We start from the raw sequence: 15,813 nt of genomic DNA, 5'->3' as shown, positions 1-15,813 counted from the left end.
AGCAACAGCTTGGATTCTTAGGGTTGCTTAGCCTGGAGGAGACTCAGGGGTGACCTCATTACTCTCTACAACTACCTGAAGGGAGGTTGTAGACAGATGGATGGAGTCACCACCATTGAAGGTGTTCAGGAGGAGACTTGATGGGGTGCTTGGTGCCATGGGTTAGTTGTTTAGGTAGGTTGGATTGGTTGATGGGTTGGATGCGATGATCTTGAAGGTCTCTTCCAACCAGGTTTATTCTATGTAATTCTATGCAATTCTATGTAACCATGAGACCCTGCCCAGAGTTAGCTGTGGTATCTTACTCTCTACCCCAACTGTGTCATTTTACAGGCAAAGCACATAAATCTACCTTTTTCTGGGTAAAATGCTTCATTTAGACATGCTCTCCCAGTTAAGTGGAAGGGTTGATGCTGTCCTCCCATCAATACACACCAAGGCACCATGGTGTCCTGGCTGGGAAGGCTGCTGCCACCTCCCATCCTGGCCACACCAGCTTCCCTCCCTGCATTAGACAGGCAGCAGAGCAGTATTTTGTTAGTGCCATTTTACCAATTTCCTATATAATAACCACTAATAATACTTTTAAGCTGGCCTAATTGTGAGAGAGACTGAGGGAGCTGGGGTTGCTTAGCCTGGAGAAGAGGAGACTCAGGGGTGACCTTATTGCTCTCTACAACTACCTGAAGGGAAGTTTTAGACAGATGGATGTTGGTCTCTTCTCCCAGGCAGCCAGTACCAGAACAAGAGGACGCAGTCTCAGGCTATGCCAAGGGAGGTTTAGGTTGGATGTTAGGAAGACGTTCTATACAGAGAGAGTGATTGTCCATTGGAATGGGCTGCCTGGGGAGGTGGTGGAGTCACCGTCATTGGAGGTGTTCAGGAGGAGACTTGATGGAGTGCTTGGTGCCATGGGTTAGTTGTTTAGGTGGTGTTGGATTGGTTGATGGGTTGGATGCGATGATCTTGAAGGTCTCTTCCAACCTGGTCTGGTCTATTCTATTCTATTCTATTCTATTCTATTCGCTTATTGTTCTCTAGAACGACCAGGAAGGAGGTTGGAGTGAGGTAGGCGTTGGTCACTTCTCTCTCATAACAAGCGATAGAACAAGAGCAAACAGTCTCAAGTTGCACCAGGGGAGGTTCAGGTTGGAGATGAGGAAAAATGTCTCTGCTGCAAGAGTGGTCAGGGACTGGCACAGGCTGCCCAGCGAGGAGGCGGAGTCCCCATCCCTGGAGGTGTCCAAGAAACCTGTGGCCATGGCACTCGGGAACAGGGTACGATAGCCATGGTGGTGCTGAAGAGCAGCGGGACCTGCAGGGGAAGCCGAGAGGAGCGGCAAGGCGATGGGGACCGGCCGGGCACGGGGACAGGCGGTGGCTCAGCCCAGGACCGGTCCCCGCGGCAGCCTCAGGGCGGCTCAGGGGAGCCCGGGGCCCCGCGGGGCGCGTCCGGCCCCACGGCTCCTGCGTCGGCCGCGGCGCTGCCCGACAGGAGCCCCAGCGGCCCGGCTCTCGCTCCCCTCGGGGCCGCTGTGTGACGAAGCAGCTCCGGGCCGGCCCGGGGGCAGCCGCCCGGCCCCTGCCTCGCCGCCCGTGCTGCCGGCCGCGCGGTGTCAGCCTGGGCGCCTGCGCGGCGCCCCTCCTCCTCCTCCCTCTCCTCCCTCCTCTCCTCCTCCCGCCGGCGGCGGCCGCTGTCAGGATGAGGCGGAGGAGGCGGAGGCCCGGGCCGGCAGCTCCCGTCTCTCGCCGGGGCCCCCTGGTGTAGCGGTTCCCGCTCCGCCGCCGCGGCCCAGGCCGCGCAGACGCCGCCCGCCCGCCCGCGCCATGGCGCAGCCCGGGCCGAGCCCCCCGACCGACGGTAAGGCAGCGGCGGGCGGCCTCGCTGCGCGGAGCCGGGCGCCGCGGCCTGCCCAGCCCCGGGCTCGCCTGCCGGCCCCGCCGCCGGGGGGCGGGGGGCAGCGGCCTGCGCTCGGCGGCCTGGCCGCGCCGCGGCGGCGGGACGGGACCGGCGCACACGGGGCGGGGGCGGCGAAGAGGGAAGGGCAGAGCCGCGGAGAGGCCTGCGGGGCCGGCGGGGGCTGTGGCCGGGCGGGGGAGCCGCGGCGTGGGGGCGGGGGGGGCCGGCAGGGGCCGGCCCCGGGCGCAGGAGGGGGCCGCGGCGGGCGGGGGCCGGTCCGTGGATGTGTTCGTGGGGAGCGAGGGCGGCTCCCCGGCGCGCACGGGGACAGGGCCGGCAGCCGCGCCGGGCGCTGGCACCGGCAGGGCCTCCCCGCCCCGGGACGGCAGAAGGGTAGCTCCCGATGGGCTGGGCAGCGCTCTGCCCTGCGGTGGCCGCGGCAGGCCCTGTGCGGCCCTGCCCACCCGCGCCTGTGGCAGGAAGGCAGCCCCAGAGGTCAGGCTGCTTGGCGTGGACGGGCTGTTCCAGGGCTGCAAAAGACAAAAGGAAACGACAGCTCCTCTCTCGAGGTGGTGTTTACCTGTGCAGGAGCTGAGCTTTCCCTGCAGCTTCCCATTGTGGCAGGGTTATTTGTTTCTGGCTTGAGGAGGAATTGCAGACAAGGAAGTGGGTTTTTCTTCCCCTTGGAATAGGTTGTGGAACCTTGTGCATAGCAAAAAATAAACCCTACAATAGAATGGTTTCAGTTGGGAGAGGCCTCTCAGGTCCTTGAGTCCAACCTTCAACCAGCACCACCATGCCCATCAAACCATGTGCCCTGCAGGCCCCACTGGTCTGAAGGGCTGCAGCAAAGCCCTGCCCCGGGCCAGCAGCACATCCGTGGGGCTCCTTACATGGAGTCACAGAGCTGTTGTAGGTTGGAAAAGGCCTCCAAGATCACCCAGTCCAACACCAGCCCAGCACCACCATGGCCACCAAACCCTGCCCCCACGTGCCATGGCCACAGGTTTCCTGGACACCTCCAGGCATGGGGACTCCACCACCTCCCTGGGCAGCCTGAGCCAGTCCCTGACCACTCTTACAGTGAAGACTTTTTTCCCCATCTCCAAGTTGAACCTCCCCTGGCGCAACTTGAGGCCATTTCCTTGGAAGATGTCACCAAAGGGACCGTGTGTGGTGTAGGAGATGTATGGGGAGGGGTGAGGGAGCAAGAAATTTGAGGCTGGTCATAATGTAGGAGGATTAGAGAAATGTACAGAAGCTTCAAGGGTAGCCCCAGCCATGGGACTGGGCCAGAGCTCGGTGTGCACAGAGCAGATGACTTTCCCTGGGAAAGCACTCTGCTGGGAAAGGGCAGTGATGCATTGCTAATTATGCATATCTAGGGAATTGTGTGGGCTTTCCTTGTGTGGAGCTCCAGGAGGAAGTGCTCCTCCTCAGGGCTTTCAGTACTTCAGTCAAGCTTTTCAAAGTTTTGATGACGAAGGTGCTTAGATTGGGGGGGTTGAACTACATTAAGGTCATCAGCTGAAATATAATGGACTGCTGAGGCTGCCCCTTCGATCCTGGGGTCCAAGAAGGACACTGAAGGTCTGGAGCAGGTCCAGAGAAGGGCAACAAAGCTGGGGAAGGGTCTGGAGAACAGGGCTGGGGAGGAGCAGCTGAGGGAGCTGGGGGTGTTGAGCCTGGAGAAGAGGAGGCTGAGGGAGACCTCCTTGCTCTCTGCAGCTCCCTGAGAGGAGGCTGGAGCCAGGTGGGGGTTGGGCTCTTCTACCTAGTTTCACATGATAGAAAGAGAGGAACTGGCCTGATATTGTGCCAGGGGAGGCTTAGGTTGGGGATGAGGAAAAATTTCTCTGCTGCAAGAGTGGTCAGGGACTGGCACAGGCTGCCCAGGGAAGTGGTGGAGTCCCCATCCCTGGAGGTGTTCAAGAAACCTGTGGCTGTGGTTTAGTGGCCATGGTGGTGCTGGGTTGAGGTTGGACTGGATGAGCTCAGAGGCCTTTTCCAACCACCACAACACTCTGACTCTAGGTGCTTGTCCCAGAGCACTGAGGGGAAGGTGAATGTGCTTGCTGCCATGCTTGTATGGTTGTGTGCTCTGGGTTGCTCTCTGTCCTCTCTGGTGAATAACCATTGTTTATTGTTCTTCAGCTTTTCCTTCTGAGCTGCAGAACAACTTCCAACAGATTTGGCTCTTGCAGCTTGACTGCAGGTGTGCTGTGGAGCTGTGCATTGTCCCTTGACCAGGAGTGGTGGCTCTGTTTGCAGTCTGTTAGACATCCCAAGTTGGATCTGGTTTGGGTTATTGTTTAAAAAGAAGGCTGATGGTGGTGGTGGTGAAAGCCAGGCTGGATGAGGCCTTGAGCCACCCAGCCTAGTGGGAGGTGTCCCTGGCCATGGCAGGGGGCTGGAATTGGGTGAACCCTTCCAACCCAAACTGTTCCATGATTCTGTGTCATGCTAGTTAATCCAAGTTTAAATCCCACATGTAAGGTGCAGATTGCTGTGTCTTCCTCATGCTTTCTAGCTGCAGGAGAAGGAAGCTGTAAGGCAGGCATATGGCAAGGGGGAACTGGTTGCAGGTTGGATGGATTCTGAAAGTGGTTAAGTTCTTGCAGTGAGGAATTGCAAGGGCAGGAGAACCTCCCCTGTGAGGACAGGCTGGGAGAGTTGAGGCTGCTCATCCTGGAGAAGAAAAGGTACCAGGGAGACCTCAGAGCAGCCTTCCAGTACCTGAAGGGACTCCAGGAGAGCTGGGGAGGGACTTGTGACAAGGGCTGGGAGTACCAGGACAAGGCACAATGGCTTTGAACTGGGAGAGAGGAGATTGAGACTGGAGATGAGGAAGAAATTCTTTGCAGTGAGGCTGGGGAAACTCTGGCACAGGTTGCCCAGGGAGGCTGTGGCTGCCTCCTCCCTGGAGGTGTTGAAGGCCAGGCTGGATGAGGCCTTGAGCAGCCTGTGCTGGTGGGAGGTGTCCCTGCCCATGGCAGGGGGTTGGAAAGAGATGGTCTTTAAGGTTTCTTCCAACCCAAACCATTCTATGGATCTATGAATGGGAGCTTCTGAAATGGCTCCCCTCCCCAGCTAGGGTTTTTTAGCCACTGCTGGGCTATTGTTCTCACCTGTGTGGGTTTTCTTTTTCAGTACCTTGCCAGAAGTGTGCTTTGAAACTCCTCTGTTCTGTGTTAATGAGGAGGGAATGTTGCAGGAAGGATTTACTAATGTTTTTAGTTCTCTGCACTGGATTTCTTGCTTAAAGGAGCAAAGTAGCCTCTGCTTGGAGAGCCTGTGGGACAGAGCAGAACTGGGTGAGTGAGTTCCCCTCAGGAGGAAGAATGGCTTTTTGTGGTGACTTGTATTGATTGTAAATACCTCAGGTATCCTTCATTTGGGCAGGACACATCAGCTGTGACTTTCTTGCTGAAAGCAGCTCCAAAAGAGCTATTTCTGCTGGAGTGGAGATAAGATTTCTGGAAGAAGATGAGAGGACTGTGATCTCACCTGGATCTTCCATTCCAGTGCCCATACTGAAATGAGAACAGGCCTGAGATGAGGGGAAGGCACAGCACAATCAAACAGGAGAAGAATGGATGTCAGGGTGTCAGGTCCTGCCCCGTGGTTGTACTTTGGCTTGCTGCGGATGTTAATAACTCTCTGATTCTTTGTGGGGGGTAATAAGAGTTTCTGTATGATAACAATTGCTGAAAGGCTGAGAGCAGAGTCCTTGGTGCTGTGAGCTGTTAGCTAATGATGTCAAACTCTGCTGCTAGTAGGTGTGTGCTGCTTATTGATCCTGGTCAAGGGGCTTTGTGTGGAGCTTGTCATTGGGGGGGGGGTGTGAGCCAGCAGTGTGCCCAGGTGGCCAAGAGGGCCAATGGCATCCTGACCTGTATTAGGAATAGTGTGGCCAGCAGGAGCAGGGAGGTCATTGTGCCCCTGGACTCTGCATTGGTTAGGCCACACCTTGAGTACTGTGTCCAGTTCTGGCCCCTCAGTTTAGGAAGGACATCGAGACACTTGAAGGTGTCCAGAGAAGGGCAACAAGGCTGGGGAGGGGTCTGGAGCACAGCCCTGTGAGGAGAGGCTGAGGGAGCTGGGGTTGTTTAGCCTGGAGAAGAGAAGGATCAGGGGTGACCTCATTGCCCTCTACAACTACCTGAAAGGTGGTTGTAGACAGGAGGGGGTTGGTCTCTTCTCCCAGGCAACCAGCACCAGAACAAGGGGACACAGTCTCAAGCTGTGCCAGGGGAGGTTTAGACTCGAGGTGAGGAGAAAGTTCTTCACTGAGCGAGTCATTTGTCATTGGAATGGGCTGCCCAGGGAGGTGGTGGAGTCGCCATCCCTGGAGGTGTTCAAGGGGAGATTGGACGTGGCACTTGGTGCCATGGTCTAGTTGTGAGGTCTGTTGGAACAGGTTGGACTTGATGATCCTTGGGGTCTCTTCCAACCTTAGTTACTGTGGTACTGTGATACTGTGTCTGGGCCGCAGGAGTGGGGCAGTAATGCCACATTTTCCAAGCACTGTTCTGTTTGGGGGTGATGTGCTTTCAGCCTCCCTGGGCTGCATTCAGATCTGGATGGTTGCCATCTCTGAACAGAAGGTTACCAAACAGTGTATTTTGGCAGAGTTTTTCCCTGTCAGGATGCTCAGGCTTTGGTACCATTCCCCTTCCCCTGGCTGCAAAATGCTTCCCTGCAGAAGCTGCACTCACATCCAGCACCACTTCTGGGAGACCAAAGTTAGTTACAATGCTATGCAAATTATTCAACTCTTCTTGCTGTGCTAGTAAGCTGAAACTGCTTGAATCATAGAGCCATGGAGCTGGTGAGGTTGGAAGAGACCTTTGGGATCACCAAGAGCCCTCACCCAGAGCTCACAGTGCCACAGCCACTGCTGAGCCACTGCCACAGCCCTCAGCACCACAGGGATGGGGACTCCACCACCTGCCTGGGCCAGTGCCTGGGAAACCCTTCTGGGAAGAAATTTTTCTTGATAGCCAGCCTGAACCTCCCCTGGCACAACCTGAAGCTGTTTCCTCTTCTCCTGTCACTTGTTGCAGGTGAGAAGAGGCCAAGTACAGTCAGGCCAATGGCAGCACATCTGCTGATGTCATTGCCTGACAAACTGTTGGTTCTGTCACACATTTTAGTAAGCATTTGCCAGCAGAAAGAGAATCTTCAACATTGCAGTAACTTGTTCTTACCCCCGTGCTTAGGCCAGTGAAAGTGAACCATAGCATGGCTTAGTTTGGAAGGAGCCTCAGAGATCATCTCCAGCCTCCCTGTCGTGGGCAGGGACACCTCTCAACTACACTTGGTTGCTCAGGGCCTCATCCAGCCTGGCCTTGAACACCTCCAGGGAGGAGGCAGCCACAACCACCCTGGCCAACCTATTCCATAGTCTCACCACCCTTGTACTGAAGAACTTCCTCCTCAGCTCCACTCTAACCCTGCTCTCCCTCTGCTCCAAACCATTCCTCCTTGTCCTGTTTCCAGACACTCTCAGGAAAAGTCTCTCTGCAGCCTTCCTGCAGGATTCCTTCAGGTCCTGGCAGGCAGCCCTGAGGTCCCCCTGGAGTCTTCTCTTCTCCAGGCTGAACACCCCCAGCTCCCTCAGCCTGTGCTCACAGCAGAGCTGCTCCACCAGTCCTTGGATCATCCTTGTGGCCTCCTCTGGACTCTCTCCAGCTGTTCTGTGTCCTTCTGCTGGGGACACCAGAACTGGAGGCAGTACTGGAGGTGGGGTCTTGCTCAGCTGGATAGAGAAGCCTGGAGGATGCTGCCATGTTGGTCTTAGTCCCACCAGCAGCACCACAAGCTGGGTGATTTCCCTGTGGCCATAGTACAGGAGCCTGACCAGAGCTGAGAGTTGGTGTCTCTGCACTTTTCACACCCCAGAGGCTGAGCTTTGCTAGTGGAGGGGTCTGAGGTGTCACACACAAAACTGGATGAGGCCTTGAGCAAGCTGGGTTGGTGGGAGGTGTCCCTGCCCGTGGCAGGGGGTTGGAACTGGATGAGCTTTGAGGTCCCTTCCAGCCCAACTCATTCTGTGACTCTGTGGCCTTACACCTTAGATGCAGGTCCATGTCCAGCTCTTTTCCTGACCCCTGTCATTTTTAACTGACACTGAAGTATCTAAAACTGGCATTGCTCATCCCCAGAGCTAGGGGTGGTTGGTAGGGGATCACTTTTGAGCCCTGCAGCTCTCTCTTCTCTTCTTGATGGAACTCTTGGGGAGTAGATTCAGAATTGCTGGTGCTTTCCAGGAGCAGCTTCCTTTGCTTTGATTTTGCTCAGTCTGTGCTTTCTTATCATATCATGATTGCTGGTGTTGTTAAGAATGCATTTTTCATGAGAGCTCAGAGGATTCACACTTGGTTTAAGCTGTGTGGTTGGGTTTTTTCCTGTCAGTTCAGTGGGCAGGTCAGAGATTGGGCTTTGAAACCACAGCAGAGCCCTTGTACCTGCATGTTCCCCCTGTAGGATTGCTGGGGAAGTTTGGATCTGCTCAGCAGGTCAGTTTGCTCTGCAGTGGGAATGTGCACATTCAGATGGTCTGTTCCATGTGGCAGCCACATCTCTCTTTAATTTTGGCAAGCACCATGCCCCTGTTGTGCCCCCAAGGCACACTGAATGGACCTTACCTCCTGGGCTGACTCTCCTGCATTTCAACACTGGAAGAGAGAAATTTTTTAATCATTTCTGTTCTTGGCTGCTTCAGAGAGGCTCTGATAGCTCCTTCCAGTGCCTGAAGGGAACCTACAGGAAGGGACTTCTCCTGAAGGTGTCTGGAGACAGGGCAAAGGGGAATGATTTGAAGCTGAGGGAGAGCAGGGTTAGAGTGGAGCTGAGGAAGAAATTCTTCAGTAGGGGGATGGTGAGACTCTGGAATAGGTTGGCCAGGGTGGTTGTGGCTGTCTTCTCCCTGGGGGTGTTCAGGGCCAGGTTGGATGAGGCCTTGGGCAGCCAAGTCTAGTTGAGAGGTGTCCCTGCCCATGGCAGGGGGATTGGATTGAATGACCTCTGAGGTCCCTTCCAGCCTGAGCCATTCTCTCATTCCCCATCCTCACAGAGATGCCCTTAGTAAACAGTTTCTTCCCCTCTGGCCTGATGCCTTGAGATGCTTCACTGCTGTCCCCTAGGCCTTTGTGGGTGGAGCAGATTCCTACAGTGGAACTGGTTTGCGTGTGCTCCCTCGAGAAGGATTGAGGAGGGAGTTCTGGTTTAATGCATTGAAAACGCTAACCCAAACAATCTCTTTTGGGTGGGAGTGGACAAATCCCACAGGCTTCATGATGGGTGGTGGCTGAATGGCAGGCTTGAGTGGCTCTCACTTGGGGCACTTGATGAACAACTGCTGCTGAGATGGGAACTTCCCTGTCTTGCATCTGGGGATTTTATTCTGTTTGATATATGTAGTACTGGGTCCTTCTCTCCAGGAGGGACTTTGAGGTGCTGGAGTGTGTCCAAAGAAGGAGCAATGAAGCTGGTGAAGGATCTAGAGCACAAGTCTTGTGAGGAGCAGCTGAGGAACCTGAGTTATTCAGTCTGGGGGAAAGGAGGCGGAGGGGCTGCTCTCTACAGCTCCCTGAAAGGAGGCTGGAGACAGATGGGGTTGGGTACTGCTCCCAAGGAACAAGTGATAGGACAAGAGGAAATTACTTCAAGCTGCATCAGGGGAGGTTTAGGTTGGAGATGAGGAACAATTTCTTCCCCAAAGGAGTTGTCAAGCCCCTGGCCCAGGCTGCCCTGGGCAGTGGTAGAGTCCCCATCCCTGGAGGGGTTTCCAGGCTGTGGAGATGTGGTGCTGAGGGCCATGCTGTAGTGGTGGACTTGGGTTAACAGTTGGATTTGATGATCTTTGGAGGTGTTTTCCACCTTAATGATTGGGTGAAAGAAGGAGAAAGCTGAAGCATGAGCTTATGACTGAAGTCTTCTGAGGTAAGAGCTGATACACTGATAAGCAGCACTCACTGAGCAGGATTCTAAGCAGGCTGACAGCAACCTTGTAAGACAAGATGACCAACTGTGAGGCATCTTGCACTCCAGAGGTTTGGTGCTTCTGTGTGGCTCACAGAATGGGTCTCTGGTTAGAGGTGTCCAGGTTAATGGGGCTGGCCTGTGAGTTGCTCTATAAATAGTGTCAGCATTGTGCACCTTTAGTCATGGCAGAGTCACTTGAGCCTGATGATGAGTTCCCCCTGGAAAAAACAGCAGTCACTGGCTGCCTTTCTAGCCATGGGCACTGGAGGAACACCTCAGGGGCACCCACAGTGAACCTTTGGGTGTCTCCCAGCAAGAAGAGCATTGCTGGTTCCCTCTACACTGTGGGACACCTGCTGCTGGAGAACACTTCTGGCTGGCCCTGTGGCTTTGGTAGTGGTGCCAGCAGTGCCTAAAGAATGCAGAACTGCCTCATGGCTGCTCAGGTGATGAGGAATCTAGTGACAGGACAAGGGGAGATGGTTTGAAGCTGAGAGAGAGGAGGGTTGGACTGGATCTGAGGAGGAAGGGTCTTCAGCACAAGGCTGGGGAGACTCTGGCACAGGTTGCCCAGGGAGGCTGTGGCTGCCTCCTGCCTGGAGGTGTTCAAGGCCAGGCTGGATGAGGCCTTGAGCAACTATGGCAGGCAGCTTGGAGTAGATGATCTCCAGGGTGCCTTCCAATCTAAGCTGTTCTGTGTTGGTGAAGATTTATTGCATTCACTTCTGCTCTCAGCCCTGACTCTTGTTGGCATTTGGATGACCTGTGGTGCTTCTTCCCACCTTACTGTCCCCATCCTATGCTTCTCTTCCCTGGCCTGAGGCCTCCAGATACAACAGAGGAAAACCAAAAGCTTTCAAATGATCTTCACATCTGTTTCCATCTGCCCTGGCAATTCCTGCTGCCACACGGTCCAGTGGCAGAGATGTGGCCTTGCTTGACCTTTGCTCACAGACCTTTCCTCCCTGCTCAGCAAGTCATTTGACCTTGTCTGGGGAGCTGCTGCTGCTCTTCAGCCGATCCCCCAGTTTCCTCAGCCCTCCTTCCCAGCCATCCCCTCAGCTTCAAACACTGCTCTTGCTTCTCACAGGCCTTGGGCAACCTCCAGTCTGTGGGTGTCCCATGAACCCTGCCCTTGTTTCGGCTCTTCTGCTCCTCACTTGCTCTGCTCAGCCCCTGGCAGCCCTCCCAGTTTGCTCCGTGCCCTGCTCCCTGGCCCTGTGGATCTTAGCTCTTGGCTGGTTTGTAACTGTAGTTTTATTGAAGAGCTCTCCAGTACCTTTTGCCAAGAAAAGGGAATCTCGTTGCACAGAGCAAGAACTCAGCTGCCTTTGAACCCTGCCTTGTACATGGTCAGGCTCTAAGCATTGCAGGATCACAGAATTGTTTGGGTTGGAAGAGGCCTTTCAGATCATCCATTCCAACCTTTACCCCAGCACTGCCAGGTCACCATTAAACCATGGCCTCAGCACCACTTCTCAGCCCTTCTGGGGAAGTAGTTGTTTCTAATGTCCATTCTAAACCTCCCCTGGTGCAACTTGAGGCCCTCTCATCCTATGACTTGCTCCTTTGCAGAAGAGCCCAACCCCCGCCTCCTTCCAGCCTCCTCTCAGGGTGCTGCAGAGAGCATTGAGATCTTCCTCAGCCTCCTCTGCTCCACACTAAACACCCCCAGCTCCCTCAGCCCTGTTGATCCTCCAGACCCTTCCCCAGCTTCGTTGCCCTTTCTGGACCTGCTCCAACCCCTCAGTGTCCTTCTTGGAGTGAGGGCCCCAAAACTGATCACAGCCCTCAAGGTGTGGCCTCACTGTGCTGAGTCCAGGGGCGCAATCCCTGTCCTGCTGCTGCTGGCCACAGTATTGCTGATCCAGGCCAGGATGCTGGTGGCCTTCTTGCCAACCTGGGCATCTTTATCCTCAGTCAGCCATCACCCCCAGGTCCTGGTTTCTGATACAAGCCACAATTGCTCTGTGTTCTCAGATCAGGTTGTAGTATTTTGCTGCTGCTGAACTTCAGTGGCTCACCTGTTTATCATGAGGTTGGCTGACACTGAATTCTTTATTGCCTTGATATGTTTCTGATACTTGTAAACTAAAGCAGGTAAGTGCCTCACAGAGCTTGAAAATTAATCACTGGAAATTAACTTGGAGTGGTGGGAGAGCAGCAGAGTTCCATCTCTTGGCTTTCAGAGCAGTTCTGAGGCTCTGCATCAGCAGGGAGCAGCGCAGGAAGCCTGCACTGCTGCTCTTGTTCTGCGAGAGCTCCTAGCTGCAGTCCTGTCTTGTGTGCCTGGCAGTGTTAAGAAGTAAAAGATAGCTAAGGTCTCTAAAAGCAGCCTGATTCACTTGGTTAACCAGCACAGGAGCCTTGCCTTGCTGTGGTGAGTCACAGAGAGAGGACTCTGGATCCAGGTGGGGTGTTTCTAACGGGGAGAGGAATGTTAATATTTGTGGTTTCTACAAATGTTTTGTAGTAAAATTTCAGAGCAAAAATGCAGTAAGAGAGGAGGCAGACAGGGCAAAGTGAATTGGGATCAATCATGGAAAGGCAACAGAAGCATTAACCAAGTGGTGCTCCAGAGGGAGTAGCCTGGAGGTGAGAGAAGAGGATTCCCTGAGGCTCCAGCGGGGTTGGCTCCAGCGGGGTTGGCTCCAGCGGGGTTGGCTCCAGCAGGGTTGGCTCCAGCAGGGTTGGCTCCAGCAGTGTTCTCAGCCTTTAGGAAAGTCCCCAGGATCTGGATGGGCTCTCTTGCATCTTTTATCAATACTTGTTTGTAACTCACAGTAACTGCAGCACAACTTGAAATGCTGTTCAAGACTCGAAATGCTATTTCATGGCAACAGAGAATGTGCCTCTGCTCTGCAGTCAGGCAGGCAGAGTTGGGGCTGTTCATCCTGGAGAAGATAAGACTCCAGGGACACCTTAAAGTGGCCTTCCAGGATTTGAAGGGGGCTAGAGGAGAGCTGGAGAGGGAGTTTGTACAGTGGCATGGAGGGACAGGGCAAGGGGGAAAGGCTTCAAGCTGTACAAAGCTGGATTTAGATGAGACCTGAGGAAGAAACTCCCCCCTGAGGGTGGTGAAGCACTGGAACAGGTTGCTAAGAGAGGCTGTGGATGCTCCAGGGTTGGAGGTGTTCAGGATAATACTTTGATCAACCTGGTGTAGTGCAAGGTGTCCCCATGGCAGGGGTTTGGAACTAGAGGATCTTGTAGGTCCCTTCAGACCCACCCCATTAGAAGGTCAAGCTCTCCTACAGCCATCTCTTAGCTGCCCACCCCCCCTACTCAGGCCATGGTAGGGGATGTTTTGTGTTTGGTGAGTGGCCACCACTAGAATACTGCCCAACAGGAGAGGTTTTAATGTGACATTTCCACCTCTCTGTGCAGAATGGTCAGACTGGCACCATGGTTGAGTGCTTAAACAGCAGTCACTTGGATACAGCCACAGAGTATAAAACCAACCTTGATCTCTGCTGTCTGTCATTGCCTTCAGATAGGAAGCAGCACAGGTCAGTGCCTGGAGGTACTGCTCAAGCAATGACTGTTTTGTTGTGAGTGGTACCCTGTAAGGAAATTGCCTTTCCTAAGGCCTTCTGAAGTTCATGTTAGCCTCCTCTTGACTTCAGCCACAGGAACATTCATCTTCCATGAGCAGCAGCCAGTGCCAGAATGCCTCTGAGATGCCTCAGCTGTGGTGCTGCTTGGTTTGGTGTGGTGAAAGGTGGAGCATCGATGTGGCTCTGCCAGTTCAAGTCCTCTGACAAGCTGGCATCCTTCTCTCATGTGCTGTGTCTTTCAGAGACTGGTTTCAAGGCTTTCTTAATTGTCAGCTCCCAGTGTCTCTTCCTTGTGCTGCACCTAGAGATGTGTGCAGGAATTAATGAGAAAGCAATTAGCCCAACTCTGGCTTCTGTGCTTGACTGATGCTTCTGGCTGCAGCTGTCTGCTCTGCACAGCTTCTCTTGGAGGTGTAGATGGAACTGGAGGTGAAGATCATAGAATCACAAAGGTTAGAAAAGACCTCTAAGATCATCATGTCCAACTGTAACCCACCTCCCATGACTACTGAACTGTATCCTGAAGCACCACAACTGCAGCTTCTTGACCCCCTCCAGGGATGGGGACTCCACCACCTCCCTGGACAGCCTCTTCCAATCCCTGACCACTCTTGCAGCAAAGACATTTTCCTTCATCTCCAACCTAACCCTCCCTTGGCACAACTTAAGGTCATTTCCTCTCATCACTGGTTGGGGGAAGAGACCAGCATCAGCCTCACTGCAGCCTCCTTTCAGGTAGCCATAGAGAGCAGTAAGATGCTCCAACTCTGACTGGAGTAGAACTGCTGGTGGTACAAAGGTTATGTTCATTACAGGCACTGTAGTAACAGGGTGAGGACAATGGCTTCGAGCTGCAAGATTGAGACTGGAGATGAGGAAGAAATTCTTGAGAGTGAGGGTAGGGAGACTCTGGCACAGGCTGCCCAGGGAGGCTGGGGCTGCCTCCTGCCTGAAGGTGTTCAGTGCCAGGCTGGATGAGGCTTTGAGCAGCCTGTGCTGGTGGGAGGTGTCCCTGCCCATGGCAGGGGGCTTGGAACCGATTTGCGGTTGGAGCAGCTCTGCTATGAGGCCAGGCTGAGGGAGCTGGGGGTGTTCAGCCTGGAGAAGAGAAGGCTCTGGGGAGACCTAATAGTAGCATTCCAGTACCTGAGGGGGCTACAGGAAGGCTGCAGAGAGACTGTTTGCAAGGGCCTGCAGGGACAGCCCCAGGGGCAATGGCTTCACACTAGAGAAGGGCAGATTTAGATTGGATATCAGGAAGAAGTTCTTCACTATGAGGCTGCTGGAACAGGTTGCCCAGGGAGGTGGTTGAGGCCCCAGCCCTGGAGATGAGGCTGGACGAGACCATGAGCAACCTGCTCTAGCTGGGGATGTCCCTGCTGAGTGCAGGGGCTTGGAGTGGATGAGCTTTGGAGCTCTCTTCCATCCTGGACCATCCTATGACATTTAAGGTCCCTCCCAGCCCACCCCCTCCTAGGATCTGAGGCGGGGAGGCTGAGGGTTAGCTGGTGCGTCAGGGAGGGTTGCAGTGGCAGGCTGTGAGGTCTCACCTGACTGCAGTTTCATGCTAGAGGGTTTGTTTTTAAGTGAGGATAAACATGAGCCTGGCTGTAGTCTGCAGTACCAATGTGTTGTGATGTATTTTTATCTACAGCACTAAGTGTGTACCAGTTCTCAGTGCATCCACACCGGAGACCCCCTTGCAGCTGGCTTTGCCCCGGGCCCCTGTGTAGCTGAACACCGGTGGCAATCTGAGCTTTGGGAACTGCTGGAGCCTGCAGGCTGCCCTGGAAAGTCTGAATGGAAAGGGAACTTCGAGGAAGGTCATTTAGCACTTACAAATGACAGTCATCGAGTCTTAAAGATTGCGTTGTGCTGCATGCCCGCAGGGCTGTGGGCTGCCCCAGCGCAGGGGGGGACGGGCAGGCTGCTTCTGTTGGCAGGCAGTTTGCCCTTGGGGTGAGGCTGATCGCCGAGCTGCGCCCCGGGGCTGTGCTTTCACGGTGCGGCTAAGCCAGGCTGGGAGGCTGCCGTTGGAAGCGGGGATCCTGCTGTCTCCTTCCCGCTCCCGCCGTCGCGTTCCCGTCCTTCCCTGGCTGCCAGCTCTGCACAGGGCAGCCGGCACCGAGGCAGTGCAGCTCAGTCACCCAGCTGAGAGCTGCTGGCTGCTGGAGCGTGAGAGATGTAGTGAGAGAGCCGCTGTGAAGGAAGAGGTGGAGGCCACACGGTAGCGATGTGGTGTCCGAGGGGATGGTTCAGAGTGGTTTTTTCACAGTTTAAAGCAGCCTACATCCTCTTTGTCACCTCCCTGCCAGCTCTAGTCTGTGTTCAGCCGAGTGGTAAGTGTGACTGGGGACCTCATTTGAC

At 54.6% G+C, this 15,813-nt stretch overlaps 1 protein-coding gene across 1 annotated transcript in view; it reads left to right on the top strand.

Annotated features, from left to right (window-relative positions):
• The first annotated feature begins 1,658 nt into the window (after nt 1-1,658).
• RABEP1 (rabaptin, RAB GTPase binding effector protein 1) overlaps nt 1,659-15,813 on the top strand; it is a 61,703-nt gene continuing 47,548 nt past the window's right edge. The window contains exon 1 of the mRNA XM_054167109.1: nt 1,659-1,861. Within this exon, the coding sequence (XP_054023084.1) occupies nt 1,828-1,861 (34 nt within the window). The 5' untranslated portion in view covers nt 1,659-1,827. The remainder of the gene's footprint in view (nt 1,862-15,813) is intronic.

Source organism: Dryobates pubescens, chromosome 13 (assembly GCF_014839835.1).
Source record: "Dryobates pubescens isolate bDryPub1 chromosome 13, bDryPub1.pri, whole genome shotgun sequence".
NCBI classification, from domain to species: domain Eukaryota; kingdom Metazoa; phylum Chordata; class Aves; order Piciformes; family Picidae; genus Dryobates; species Dryobates pubescens.
The sequence above is the reverse complement of the archived record's forward strand: the minus strand, read 5'-3'. Positions and strand labels throughout refer to the sequence as shown.